At 42.1% G+C, this 13,603-nt stretch overlaps 1 protein-coding gene and 1 long non-coding RNA gene across 3 annotated transcripts in view; both read right to left on the reverse strand.

Annotated features, from left to right (window-relative positions):
* Positions 1-3,497: 3,497 nt before the first annotated feature.
* The window catches only part of GNAI3 (G protein subunit alpha i3), a 37,718-nt gene continuing 27,612 nt past the window's right edge, over positions 3,498-13,603 (reverse strand). The window contains exons 6-9 of one of the 2 annotated variants that reach the window (XM_059673668.1): positions 10,978-11,107; positions 10,401-10,554; positions 4,749-4,962; positions 3,498-4,659 (exon numbers count right to left, since the gene is read on the reverse strand). In XM_059673668.1, coding sequence (XP_059529651.1) covers positions 4,772-4,962; positions 10,401-10,554; positions 10,978-11,107 — 475 coding nt within the window. In that variant the 3' untranslated portion in view covers positions 3,498-4,659; positions 4,749-4,771. Of the gene's footprint in view, positions 4,660-4,742; positions 4,963-10,400; positions 10,555-10,977; positions 11,108-13,603 lie in introns of both variants that reach the window. The other variant, XM_059673669.1, reaches the window with a different exon arrangement.
* Positions 7,704-10,394, reverse strand: LOC132220511 (uncharacterized). The gene is made up of 2 exons (XR_009449800.1): positions 8,698-10,394; positions 7,704-8,436 (listed from the first exon to the last, which is right to left on the reverse strand). It is a non-coding gene; the product is annotated as an uncharacterized LOC132220511 (long non-coding RNA).

Consider the following 13,603-nt stretch of genomic DNA (forward strand, 5'->3'; position numbering starts at 1 on the left):
ATGGAAGATGGGTACACAACGGAGGATAATAGAAGTTAGGAGATAGAAAAATCCAATTGTACAAAATTTAATATTCCAGCTCTCAAACCTCACAGCTTAGTGAATGCTCGTACACTGAGATGCTGTGTCCAGCTGTGTCCTTGCTAATTATTTTATGATCGCTGCTACCTTGCTGATTCCCACGAGACTTCAGGCAAACAACAGCGCCGGGCACACACAGCCTTTACTACTGGACCCTCCATCACTCCCCTTACCCACCCTGTCCCAGATGCCTCAGAAAAGACTTTCACTCCAGTTCAGGCCAGCTGCGCTCTTCATCCATGAATGGTAGATTCATGGCATTACATTTACAGTTAGCTCTGTCACAGGATTTTATTTTTAGTGTGGTGTGTGAATCTTTCCATTTCCAACGCATAAATAAATGCAGTGAAATAAATGTTTACAAGTCCCAGTTTCTTGTTTTGTCTTAATTTTGTGTAAAAACTAGATACTCTAAGTCATGTACAAAAAGTGCTGCTTACTGGCAAATAAAAAGTAGCCTGGCCAAGGAATGTCCCCATCTTTATGGTGCCTCTCCGCTACCTACTCCTGTGTGACATTCCTCACTACCTTATTCCTGAGAAGACAGGCCTGACCCAGGCTTGACGCAGAACCAGGAAAACTGCCCTGTCCTGCCCGGACTTGTTCAGAAGTACGTGTTCCTCAGTAGAAGTAACTCATAAAAGGTTATGAGAAAATTGCAGGTGTGTGTGGGGTGGGGGTGGGGGTGGGGGCAGGGGGTTAAAACCTAAACAAAGGCACCGAACAAAGATCCTGACCATCCTGGAAGGCAGTTCTTCAGGGCCTCGAATCTTTCCTTTCCTTCCCAATAGCTCAGACAGCAAGATCAATAGGTGGCTTTCTCTTGTGTGTGGATGGCCATGAAACCACGCCCAGAGCTGTGGTTGGTCAAGATCACATCTCTCATTTTACTATGAAGCCTGGAGAAGAATACTGGGAAACTGAGACAACTTTGTTGTTAAAGTCGGTACCACACCCAGCCGGTGTGGTTCAGTGGTGGACATCGACCCAGGAACCAAGAGGTCATAGTTTGATTCCCGCCAGGGCACATGCCCGAGTTAGCTTGATCCCCAGTAGGGGGCATACAAGAGGCAGCTGATCCATCATGTTTCTCTCTCATCGATATTTCTATCTCTCTTCCTCTCCCTTCTCTCTAAAAGTCAATAAAAACATTAAAAAAAAACCCCAACTAAGTCACATCAGTATCACATCTAAAAATTTTCACAAGTGATAAGAGGGAAGGGAGTAAGTGCTGTTTTAGGTTTTATAAATGAGCAGAGGACTCACTGTGATTTTTTTGAGCATCTGGAAGGAAAAAATCAACCAAAGGCAGGGTTTAACTGGAATGAGACTAACTTTAGCTTCTATGTGACTGCCAGACCACAAGGAGCTCCGCAACAGGAAACTCCAGAGCTGTGCTGAGCAGATAGATAAGCGGATGGAGTGCTTAGCCAGGCCAGGCAAACAGTGTCCACAGCAAGTCACAGCCACCACAAGGAGAACCATGGCAAGGATGGACGGACACAATTAAGTTGAGCAAAAGAATTGGAAGAACCTGCGATTATTTTTAAATACTCTAAAATGCGCATGTAATAAAACCAATAGATAGAATAAGAAATAAATAAGACAAGAGAGCAGTTTTTAAAAATGTGGTCCATCCATTCTTAGAATGCAGCACTTTGTGAAAAGAACAATCCATTAGTGGAAATAATAAAACAATACACTGAACTACACTTAGAAATCTAACTGTCCAAAATAAAAATGGCATCTCAAGATCCACTTACAAAACCTGTAAATGTCTTCGGGATTTTCATGCCAGGAGGTGAAATCTGTTGCAAGGCTGAATTAATAAGGTAGAGGAGACTGGCCAGGAAGCAGAATGCTTCCTCTTTATATAGAGTCTAAGGTTTAAGCAGGCGAGAAAGATATGACTGTCAACAAAAAGAAGCTACTACTGCAGTCCTTCCGGCTACGGTCTAGTAAATACTGTTCTTTATTTATTACAATTTAATTTTCTTAGATGTGCTGATTTCTTGGATGGTCCAGAGCCTGGCAACCTGAATTGTGAAACACGATCCATCACAACTCTCCAGCATTCTTCACCGCCAGACACAGGCAACTTTTTGTTTCTTTAATTACAAATATCAAATCTTTTCTCCAGGCTAGTAGATAGGATGTTTCATTCCTACATTCTAACTATAAGAAAAAATCTTGTATTTCAAGATACAATAGTGATCTGCAAGCCTGGTGATCAGAATAACCCTTTTAAAGTTATGGATTGCCAGCCAGCTGGCCAGGAGTCAATCTCTGAGATGGATCCAGGTGATTTGGGCTTAAGGCATATTTGAAAACCACTGACTTCAACTGTGTCCCTGTGTCTGCCAAGGAATGTACATTCAGGTAAGTTATTTGGGATGGGGGAGGGGTTGGGGGTTGATCTTCATGTAAACACAGAACATGTGTAAATGGTGTGAGAGGCAGAAAAGTGGAGAACTACTACTTTTCACTAACAGAAGGACTAAAAATGAACACAGACATATTCAAATGAAAATACAAAATGCATTTCAAAGTATAATGAACTTTTTGGGGTTAACTGTTATTATGGGCTATCAACAACACCATCCCATCAGCCCAGACTAAAGAAACACTACAGTTAAAATAACACTGGAGCAATTCTCATTTCCAGATGATTCTATTTACAAAATACAATAAGGAAAAGATATATTCAAAACAAACAAGAACTATCATCCCTATTTACATTGTGGGCATAAGTCAATCACCAATTAAAGCTGATAATTTTCTTTCTTTTAGGTCGTTTTCACAACACTAAAATAAAATTGTTAGATAACACAGTTCACCATCCACATAGTAATACTTTTCCAAAAAGAATAAGAAAGAAAAAAACAACAAAAACTACCAATAAAGGCACTGAACTACTGTGGCTTACTTTTGGAACCAGCTTCGATGACCACCAAACCTTTTTTTTTTCTTTTTAAACTAGTGAAAGATCACATCAAAAGATGAAACAGAATCCAACCCTAAAAGATTGGACTCCAAAAGGCACTGCTTAAACCAGTGACATGGACTGCTCAAAATGCATTCTCTTCATCTGCCTCTGCAATGGACCGTTCACTATTTAATGACATTTGCTGTACATTGTACAAAAGGACCTGCAGGCAGAGGCAACTACAGTTCCCCCCACGACCAAAATGTCAATCTGGGAAATGGACTGTGACGGCCTGTCACTTACACAGACGGGACATAAGCCCCTCAGGCTGGCCAGGATTCAACAACACAATCACACCAAAAGACTAGCCTTCAGGGAACCTCCTTACCTAAACCCACTCAGACAAAGGCCAAAGCACACTCAGCAGGGGCAAAAAGAAACAAAAGAAAATACTTCCAGAAAGGACTAGTGACAAACAGGAACAGACCTGGACTCTTTACTCATCATTTTAATACTGCTGCCACTGTAACAGATTAAAATCTGTACACATGACAACGTGGAAAAAGGTCCCCAACTGCAATGGTTTCGGCAAAAGAACGTCCTAAGGATTATTACAATTAACATTGCTACAATAAAAACAATGGTAAACGGCTTTGGCACCACATTTACAAAGTAAAAGCATGCACTGTTCATACACTTTAGATGTTTCCCAACAGAAAAAAAGGCCACAGGAGATGAAAAACAAGGGGCATCGTTGACAAAACTCCCTTTGACCGAGACAGACAAGCAAGGATCAGAGCGGTCAATTTAGTAGGGACGCAGCAGCAAAGTCACTGGTTCTGTTTAAAATTTAGCAATTAAAAAAAAAAACAGATAAAATTTAGCAATTTGCATTTGATTGGCAGCTACCCTGGGTATGTCTGTATCCAAGAAGTTGACTTTATCATACTACAGAAGCATTTATTTAGTAATTTGGTAATCAGCATAAACCCGGTAAACCCTCACCCTAAGCTTAAAAAAAAAAAAAAGAGCTAGACAGAACTCTCCACTGTAATTACCATTTAGAAATCATTATGGTATTTTCAACAGAATAGTAACACACATTTCATCCAAAAAAGCTGTAGTTATAGTCCCGATAACTGAAGAATTACACAATTACAGAAATATTATATTCTGACCATACCAAGAGTTAAAAAACAAGCAGTTCCTACTAAGAGGAATATTTTCAAGATGATCTGCTCATATCTTGTGCATAGTTAAGACTGTGTGTGTTTTAATAAAGATTCTTTTGCAAACAAATAAAATTTTGTATTCTTGATGGGGGGGAAAAACCTTAAAAAATAAACTGATGGTCTGTTAACAAGGAAAAAAAAAGCTACATATTGAAGTTCTGGAATGCAGCACCTCAACTTCACATCTGCTCTAACATCTGAGCTTTTGAAATCCAAGTGATGTCTTGATTCATACTTTACGGCTGTCCAATTCCATGTTTGACTTGAGCATCTCGTGTCAATTAAGAGTCCCTACTACAGAAGATTGTGCTAAAGAGCGCTAGAGTTCTGCGTGCTGCCGCCTTCCCTGGTCCCGGTCATGCTCGCTGCTGCCAAGGAGACAGCAGGAGAGGTCTGGTCTCAATACTCCACATGTAATAACTGGAAAAGAAGAACATTCTCCATTAGAGAACGTTTACTGAGTCGAGAGACATGGCCGCAGCGCTGGGAACCACTGCCCCAAGTTTTACCTTTGGTTCCACGCCCACTCGCTTCAGTAAAGCCCACACTCCTTCAAGTTGTGCTTAATGATGACATCCGTGACAGCGTCAAAAACAAACTGCACGTTCTTGGTGTCGGTGGCACAGGTGAAGTGGGTGTAGATCTCCTTGGTGTCCTTCCTTCTGTTCAGGTCTTCAAACTGGCACTGGATGTAAGCAGCTGCCTCTTCGTACGTGTTGGAACCTGAGGCAGACACCCCACATCCTCAGTTCAAATTAAATAGCTGCCCGAACTCAGCTACGTCGAGCCTCCTCATTTACCAACAAGGAGAGGGCACGCGGGCCAATGGGATACAGACACATTTTTGTATTTCTATCATCACCATTAGGTTTTTCTTCAGAGTGGACTCATATCATTATAAACTGAACAAAATCATCATACACAAAGATCCAGAAAAACAAACTGTTTCTCTTTCCCCTTTCATTTAGACTTTTTGGCTAAAAAAAACCCTAAGAAGTATAAAAGGAAACTAGGAGAGTAGGAGCATATATTTCTAGAACACAATTGTTTAGAACAATGGTTCTCAACCTTCCTAATGCCGCAACCCTTTAATACAGTTCCTCATGTTGTAGTGACCCCCAATTTCATTGTTACAAATTGAACATAATTAAAGCATAGTGATTAATCACAAAAACAATATATAATTATATATATGTGTTTTCCGATGGTCTTAGGTGACCTCTGAGAAAGGGTCATTCGACCCTCAAAGGGGTCGCAACCCACAGGTTGAGAACCGCTGGTTTAGACGGTCACAAAGCCTGTACTCCCTGAGGAGATCCTATATAATAAAAGGGTAATATGGACCGAATGACCAGTCGCTATGATGCACACTGACCACCAGGAGGCAGATGTTCAATGCAGGAGCTGCCCCTGGTGGTCCGTGCGCTTTCACAGGGGGAACGATGCTCAGCCAGAAGCCAGGCTAACGGCTGGCAAGTGTAGTGGTGGTGGTGGGAGCCTCTCCCGCCTCCGCAGCAGCCTAAGCCGTCAGTTGGACTTCCCCCAAGGGCTCCCAGACTGTGAAAGGGCACAGGCTGGGCTGAGGACCCCACTACCCCCGAGTGCACGAATGTTGTGCACCGGGCCTCTAGTGTGAAATAATTCAAAAGGGTAAGTCACGCTTCTTTTCAAAATCATTCCAGTGTTAAGGGGCTTAGTCTCAGAGCCTTGATGCAATAATTTAAAGAACCAAAGGTACACTAACAGATGCAAATGGAAAGGGCCCTGAATTGTACACCTTTAAGTAGTCAATTTTATGGTATGTGAATTATACCTCAATAATGCTGTAATTTTTTTAAAGGTGGAGGTGGGTGGGGGAGGGAGGACCAAATCCCATTGTCAACATTTGTAATTAACACCCTAATCACCTGCTTCCTACACGTCTTCTCTACCTGTGAGCCTTTAGAGTAGCCTCGGAAATGGCTGCAGAGCCAGAGAAAGGCAACAGAAACTGATTCCTGTGAACCAGCGGCTACTGTTTCCGACATCAAGCATAACAAAAAATACCAGCACTGAGCACATAAACATGAAATAGCAAAGAAAAGGGTGTTATTTCAACAGAATGTTTAAAGAACTGAAGATAGCTTGGTAGGGGCTTGAAATGGTTTCCCACAGGTCTGTGGGCTTGTGTAATTTAAAGGCGATAGAGGACTGAAAAACATGTCTGTGTGGTAGGAACAGATATTGGTACTTGGGAAAGCAGGACTGGGAGTCCTTCAGAAGGATACAATAAACAGAAAAAAGGCTTGGAAGGTCACACACACACACACACACACACACAGCGGTGACATCCAGGGCTCTTTGCTATGTGTGAAGAAGACTCCCAACTGAACATTAGTGTCAATCCTTTTACTTGTCTTAAGGAAGATTTCCAGCCAGCATGGCTCAGTGGTTGAGCGCCAAGCTATGAACCATGAGGTCATGGTTCAATTCCCCGTCAGGGCACATGCCTGGGTTGCAGGCTCGATCCCCAGTAGGGAGCGTGCGGGAGGCAGCCATCAATGATTCTCTCTCATCATTGATGTTTCTCTCCCCCTCTCTCTTCCTCTCTGAAATCAATAAAAATACGTACTAAGAAACTTTAAGAAAGATTTCTCCCCGCCCCAACCTCCTACTTTCTATATAGACTCACCCAGCTCTCACCTCCCGCCTCACTCTGAACAGAGGACCACATTTCCAACTTCCCTGAGAAACAGAGGCCATGGGGCTTAAACTATTATCTTAACCTTTTAGCTCAACACCTCGCTTAAAAAGTTACTGCTATCTGCACTTATTTTTGTACCTTTGGTCTTAGAGATGTCTTCTCTCTGGTTCCAAATTCAATTGCTCTACCTAAACTCCTTTTATAAAGTTGAGGTAAAATTCACATAACATATAACCAACCATTTCAAAGTGTGCAGTACGTGGCGTTTCCTGTGTTCACAATGTGAGGCCACCACCACCGTTCTCTAGTTTCAAAGCCTGTTAACCCCAGAAAAACATCCCACTCCCCCACCCATCTCCTGATAGCCGCCCACCCATCTGCTTTCCGTCTCTGTGGATGTGCCCTTTTTGGATGTATCATATAAAAGGAACCACACAATTGTGACCTTTTGTATTTGGCTTCTTTCACTTAGCACAGTGATGGTGAACCTTTTGAGCTCGGCGTGTCAGCATTTTGAAAAACCCTAACTTAACTCTGGTGCCGTGTCACATATAGAAATTTTTTGATATTTGCAACCATAGTAAAACAAAGACTTATATTTTTGATATTTATTTTATATATTTAAATGCCATTTAACAAAGAAAAATCAACCCAAAAAATGAGTTCGCCTGTCACCTCTGACACCCGTGTCATAGGTTCGCCATCAATGACTTAGCATAATGTTTATGGAGCTCATCCCAGCAATAGCATCCTTTTTTTTTTTTTAAATTTTTTTAAAACATTTTAAAATTAATTTTGAGAGTGATTGCTTTTTTTATTTTTTATTGATTTTTTTACAGAGAGGAAGAGAGAGGGATAGAGAGTTAGAAACATCGATGAGAGAGAAACATCGATCAGCTGCCTCCTGCACACTCCCTACTGGGGATGTGCCCACAACCAAGGTACATGCCCTTGACCAGAATCGAACCTGGGACCCTTCAGTCCGCAGGCCGACGCTCTATCCACTGAGCCAAACCGGTCAGGGCTAGCATCCTTTTTATGGCTGAATAATGCTCCATGAACATGCCATTCTTTGTTCACCCACTCATCCTATCTGGACTCTTTTATGTTTTTTATTAATTTGAGAGAGACAGAGGAAGGGAGAGAGGGAGGGTGGGAGAGAAGAAGGAAGGGAGCAAGGGGGAGGAGAGGGGATGAGGAGGAGAGGGGGAGAGGGGAAGGGAAGAGAGAGGGAGAGGGGGAGAGAGAGAGAGACACACATCAATGTGAGAAGTATCAATCGTTTGCCTCCCTACATACATCCCGACTAGTGAGCAAACCCACAACCTGGATATGTGCCCTGACTGGGTACTGAACCAGCGATTCTTTGGTGCATGGGAACGCTCAACCAACTGAGCCACATCGGCCAGGGCCCTACCTAGACTCTTGATTCCTTTTTTTCCTGCCCACTTGCAAATCTCGCTCCATCCATCACATCCACTCTTTATAACTTTTCTTTTGCTGTAGGCTCTTACCTCTATGCCTACAAACATCCTCCACTTTTTTTAAATTTTTATTTATTTATTTAAAAAAATATATATTTTATTGACCTTTCACAGAGAGGAAGGGAGAGGGATAGAGAGTCAGAAACATCGACGAGAGAGAAACATCAATCAGCTGCTTCCTGCACACTCCCCACTGGGGATGTGCCCGCAACCAAGGTACGGTTGACCGGAACCAAACCCGGGACCAAACCCGGGACCCGAGTCCACAGGTGGGCGCTCTATCCACTGAACCAAACGGGCCAGGGCCATCCTCCACTTTTATCACTCCTCTCACTGCTCTCAGTTACGGCCAACACTAGAGGTCACTCCAATGTGTATCTTATTGTTCTGCATACAACACTGTTGCCCACTCCTCACTTCTTAAACGCTCCTCTTAGTTTGTGATATTTTGGCTCTTCTGGTTCTTCCTTTTGGATCCTCTACAAACCCTTCTTTCTCTCCTGCCAAGAGAAGCTGATACTCTCCTATCTCATCCATGGTCCTTTTCTCTCCTCTTTCTATAATATCCACTGAGTCATCATTTTCATTTCCACACTGTATCCCCAATCAATATACCTTAACCCTCAACCTCTCCCCAAGCTCAGAGGACAAACATAATAACTGCCTATTAGATATCTCCCTCTGGGTGTTCCAGACACTTCAAAACCAACATTCCTAAATACGAATTCAGAGCACAGCACCAGCACCCAATCAAGACAGAACTTGGGGAGTAGCTCTGCTTCTTCCCACGTCCCTACCCTCGCCTTGTCATAGAAGGCATTTACAGTGTCTGCTCAGCGAAGAGTCCCCTTCCTCGGAAATGCCCACTCTGATCTAAAAGTCATAGTGGTGCAGCCCTGGCAGCCATGTCTCTCCTAGGAATCTGAACCTGGGGAATTTGAACCCAGTCTAGCCTGGTCTTTTAAATGGAGGAAATACAGAAACAGTGGCAGAACCATCTTTTATCACATAAATTGAGCAGCAGAAGAAGTTGGTAAAGAGAGAAGAATAGAGAAAACACACAGGGGCTGGGTGGGAAACAGAGAGGAGAGAAAAGACATAGGGATTCGTGACAGCTTTCTATTCCTAGTTCTAACTGCACTGTTAAGACATGCCTGCACTCTTGCCCTTGACGTCTATGGTATATCCCCATATCTTCACCAAAAGTTTTTATTTGCACCCAAAGAGAGTCCTTACTAATTCAACTCCCCTACTATCTATCTTTATTGCCATTTTGAAGCACAGATCCTACGATTTCATGTTCCCAATTAAAATCCTTTAATAGTTCCTTCCCCACGGTCTCAGCATGAGAAACCAGGCCCTGCAGGAGCATCCCATCTCTCCAACCAGTCCTTCCCCCACTTAACGCTCAGCCATAACAAATTCCTCCCAGGTTCCGGAACAAATCATGTCCCTTTTTACCTCCATACATGCTATTCCCTCTTCCTAAAATTCCCCGTCTGCCTGGTGGTATCTAATTCATCCTCTTCCTGTCTCACCCTAAGTGTCATTTCCTCGAGACAAAGACTGCACTGACCCCATCGAGGTAACCACTGCTTCTGTTCTTCTTTCATCAACATTTCATACTGCAATGAAATCCTGCATGTGGGCATGTGTATCTCTCGCTACAACGACTGTCAGTTTCTTGAGTGCAAAGATTGCACCTTATCCTTGCACTTTCTTGAATGTATTTATGCCAAATTTTGATTTTTTTCTTTCTCTATATCCCTCAGAAAATAAGAACAGAAATATAAAACACACTTGTAAACTCATCTGTGTCTGGAACAGCACTTTAGACTCGAGGGGTCTAATCACATACTTATGTTGTTCCACTACCAGCAAACACTCCCCATACGGCTAACAGGCTTTGTTCCAAACAAAAGGCAGTTGTAGGAATGTCACTAAGTGTTGATCTCAGGCGGGTGCTTCCAACAAGATCTTTCATGACCACTTACCCGTGTATTCTGGATAACAGATAGTTAATGGACTCCTCTTTATTTTTTCCTCAAAAAGATCTTTCTTGTTGAGGAAGAGAATGATTGAAGTGTCTGTAAACCATTTGTTGTTACAAATGCTGTCAAACAGTTTCATGCTTTCATGCATTCGGTTCTAAGAAAGAAATAAAGGATGATGGGTCAGTCACAAAAAGCAAAGGTGGACAACTGCTCATGAAAAAACAGACCAAGTTTTAAAAGCACTGAATGGCAACCGTGGAATTAAGTCAGACACTGATAACAAAAAGTCTGGGCCAGTCCTCATTTTTGTAATTCTTGGAAGATTAGGAGGTGGGAAGAAGGACTGGCTGATAAGAGGACTTGCTCCTGCCACATACTCAATGTGCTCATGGTCATATCTCTTAAGAGTCAATAGGGCATGAATGAATATTTTGAAAATCGAATTTCACTGACAAGGGAAAAAGTTAGGGATGTGAGTTTTGATTCAATGAGCACATGGATGCACAAAGTCTTCCTAAAAGTTAGTTTCCATTTCCTGGATGCACAAGACAGGCTTTTTATGGAGGCTCCAACATACCATCTCCTCATCCTCAGCCAGAACAAGGTCATAGTCACTGAGGGCCACACAGAAGATGATTGCTGTCACTCCTTCAAAACAGTGAATCCACTTTTTTCGTTCTGATCTTTGGCCGCCTACATCAAACATCCTGAGGAAGGGGGAAAGCACAAATTCAGCAAGATCACACACCCTCCCTAAACTGAAATGGTGAGGGATTTCCCACTATTGCATATTCCAAACCCCATGTGTAATGGAAAAAAACAGACAAAGAAGCAGATAAAGTGTAGTCAAAATAATTATCTGTGGTTAAATTAAAACAAAACATGAGAAAATAAATCTCTGGAATAATAAAAATTCTCATTTTAGAGATAGTGAGCCTCCTCGCTATCAGCTTGTACCAGATGTGCCAAGCCAGCAGAGTAAGCACTGAAATGGATAAAAGGAAGGGGAGGAAAAAGGACAGGGAAAATAAAGAGCTGAATAATACAACTTAAGATAATAACGATGCCTAATATTTACTGAGTGTTTACCATGATGCCAGACACCATCCTAATCATCTTAAGTGCATTAACTGATTTAACCCTCATAGCACTCCTGACTCCTACAAGTATCCCCATTTTACAGATGAAGAAATTGAGGCACAGATATGTTAACTAATTTGCCCAATGACACACAGCTAACAAATGGGGACCGAGGATCTGAACCCAGGCACTCTGACCCCAGCACCCAGGCTCTTATCCACAAACACTGCAACCTCTCAAGTGGTTTACCTCTTTTGAGAATTTAATAAATATAAATCCCCAACTTGCATTCTCTCCATAACCTCTCCCTACTGATTCAAAAGTTTGTTTTCTTTTAAAAAAATTTTAGGTATAATTGAGATACATTTTTCTTAAAGAAAAATATTTTAGAGATTAATTATGGAAAAAAGGGAATTATGTTTTTTTGGTAGGACGCTTAACAAGTCAGTATCTAAAAACAAAACTAATGCTTCTCGACCGCAGTCTTATTTGAACCTAATTAATACTAACAAAGCCGCAAGTGTTGGCACACTTCATGCTCCATCCCGGTTAGTTTTAGTCCACTGCTCCCTTCTGGGGGCTCACTTGATATCCTAGGTCACCTGCTGAACTCCTGTCAACAATGTCCTCATCCACCTCCTACAGTACAAGAAGCAGCCGCACAGCTGTGTCTCAGCTGGTACTAGGGTCGGAGGAGGTCGGCAGACAAAAGGTCAGACATCCTGAAGATGTATGTTTGATGATGGCGACAAAATGTTTAAAGGTTAAAACTCTGCCAAGCTGGTTTAGTTTATCAGATCTACAGTGGCTAGGGACCTAGTTCCAGAGATTTTTTCCCCCTGAAGACATTGAGGCAGTTGAGTAATTTTTGAATGTGCGTTTTGAAGAAAACGGTCATTTATCTCTTCATGACCAACTTTTTCTTCTGATTGATCTCATAGTGGTTTTTTCCGAACTTTGGTCATGATGCCGATAATGACGCAATCACAAGTTGGCTTTAATACAGGTCATACTATAGGTTTTAGGAGCGCTAACAACATATATTTCACCAAGGACGTCTTTCAAGGGGAGACATACACTGGTACCCCAATAATTTTGGTTTACGCCTCCATTTTCTTCTAAAAAGTTCATAAAACTAGTGTAACACTATGACGCTCCCAATGTGGACTTTTAGCACATGTTAACATTTACAATATCATTCACTAACAGATTGACATTTTATAAACATTACCTCATAACTGAGAGGCAAGTTAGCAATTACACAATGCCTTGCATATAGTAGATGTTCAATAAATGTTTGAATAAATGGATAGTGGTTTTGCCTAGAGAGAAGAGGAAAAGGAAGAAATGATAGTACTTCATAACAAGATGTCTACATGCCAACAATACAGTGGGTACAGCACCTTAATTAGATCTGGCTACTGATCCTGACATTGGAAGACCAGTAGGATTTACCTAATGAGAGAACAGTCTATGCCAACATCAACAAGAAAGTTCCCACACTAAATAAATAAAAGTCATGAGCCCTAGCCGGCTTGGCTCAGTGGATAGAGCGTCAGCCTGCGGACCAATGGGTCCTAGGTTCAATTCCGGCCAAGGGCACATGCCTGGGTTGAGGGCTCGATCCCCAGTAGGGGGCATGCAGGAAGCAGCCGATCAATGATTCTTTCTCATCGTTGATGTTTCTATCTCTCTCTCTTTCTCCCTTCCTCTCTGAAATCAATAAAGAAATATATTTAATAAATAAATAAATAAAGGTCATGACATTTAATTATAAATGGATTACTAATCTTATAGTACACAAAGAGACATGGTTTCATGGGTGATAATCCAAGTGGCCTCTGTTACTCTTTTTTTTTACTCTCACCTGAGGATGTGTTTTTATTTATTTTTTAAAAAGAGAGGAAGGGAAAGGGAGAGAGGGAGGGAGAGGGAGGGAAGAACAGAAAGATCAATCGGTTGCCTCCCATATGTGCCCTAACCGGGGATCGAACCTGCAACCTGGGCAACGACCCTGACTGGGAATCAAACCTGTGACCCTTCAGTGCATGACACTATGATCCAACTCACTGAGCAACACTGGCCAGGGCCTCTGACACTCTTGTTAAATAAGTTCACCAGTT

Source organism: Myotis daubentonii, chromosome 18, assembly GCF_963259705.1.
Source record: "Myotis daubentonii chromosome 18, mMyoDau2.1, whole genome shotgun sequence".
Lineage (NCBI taxonomy): Eukaryota > Metazoa > Chordata > Mammalia > Chiroptera > Vespertilionidae > Myotis > Myotis daubentonii.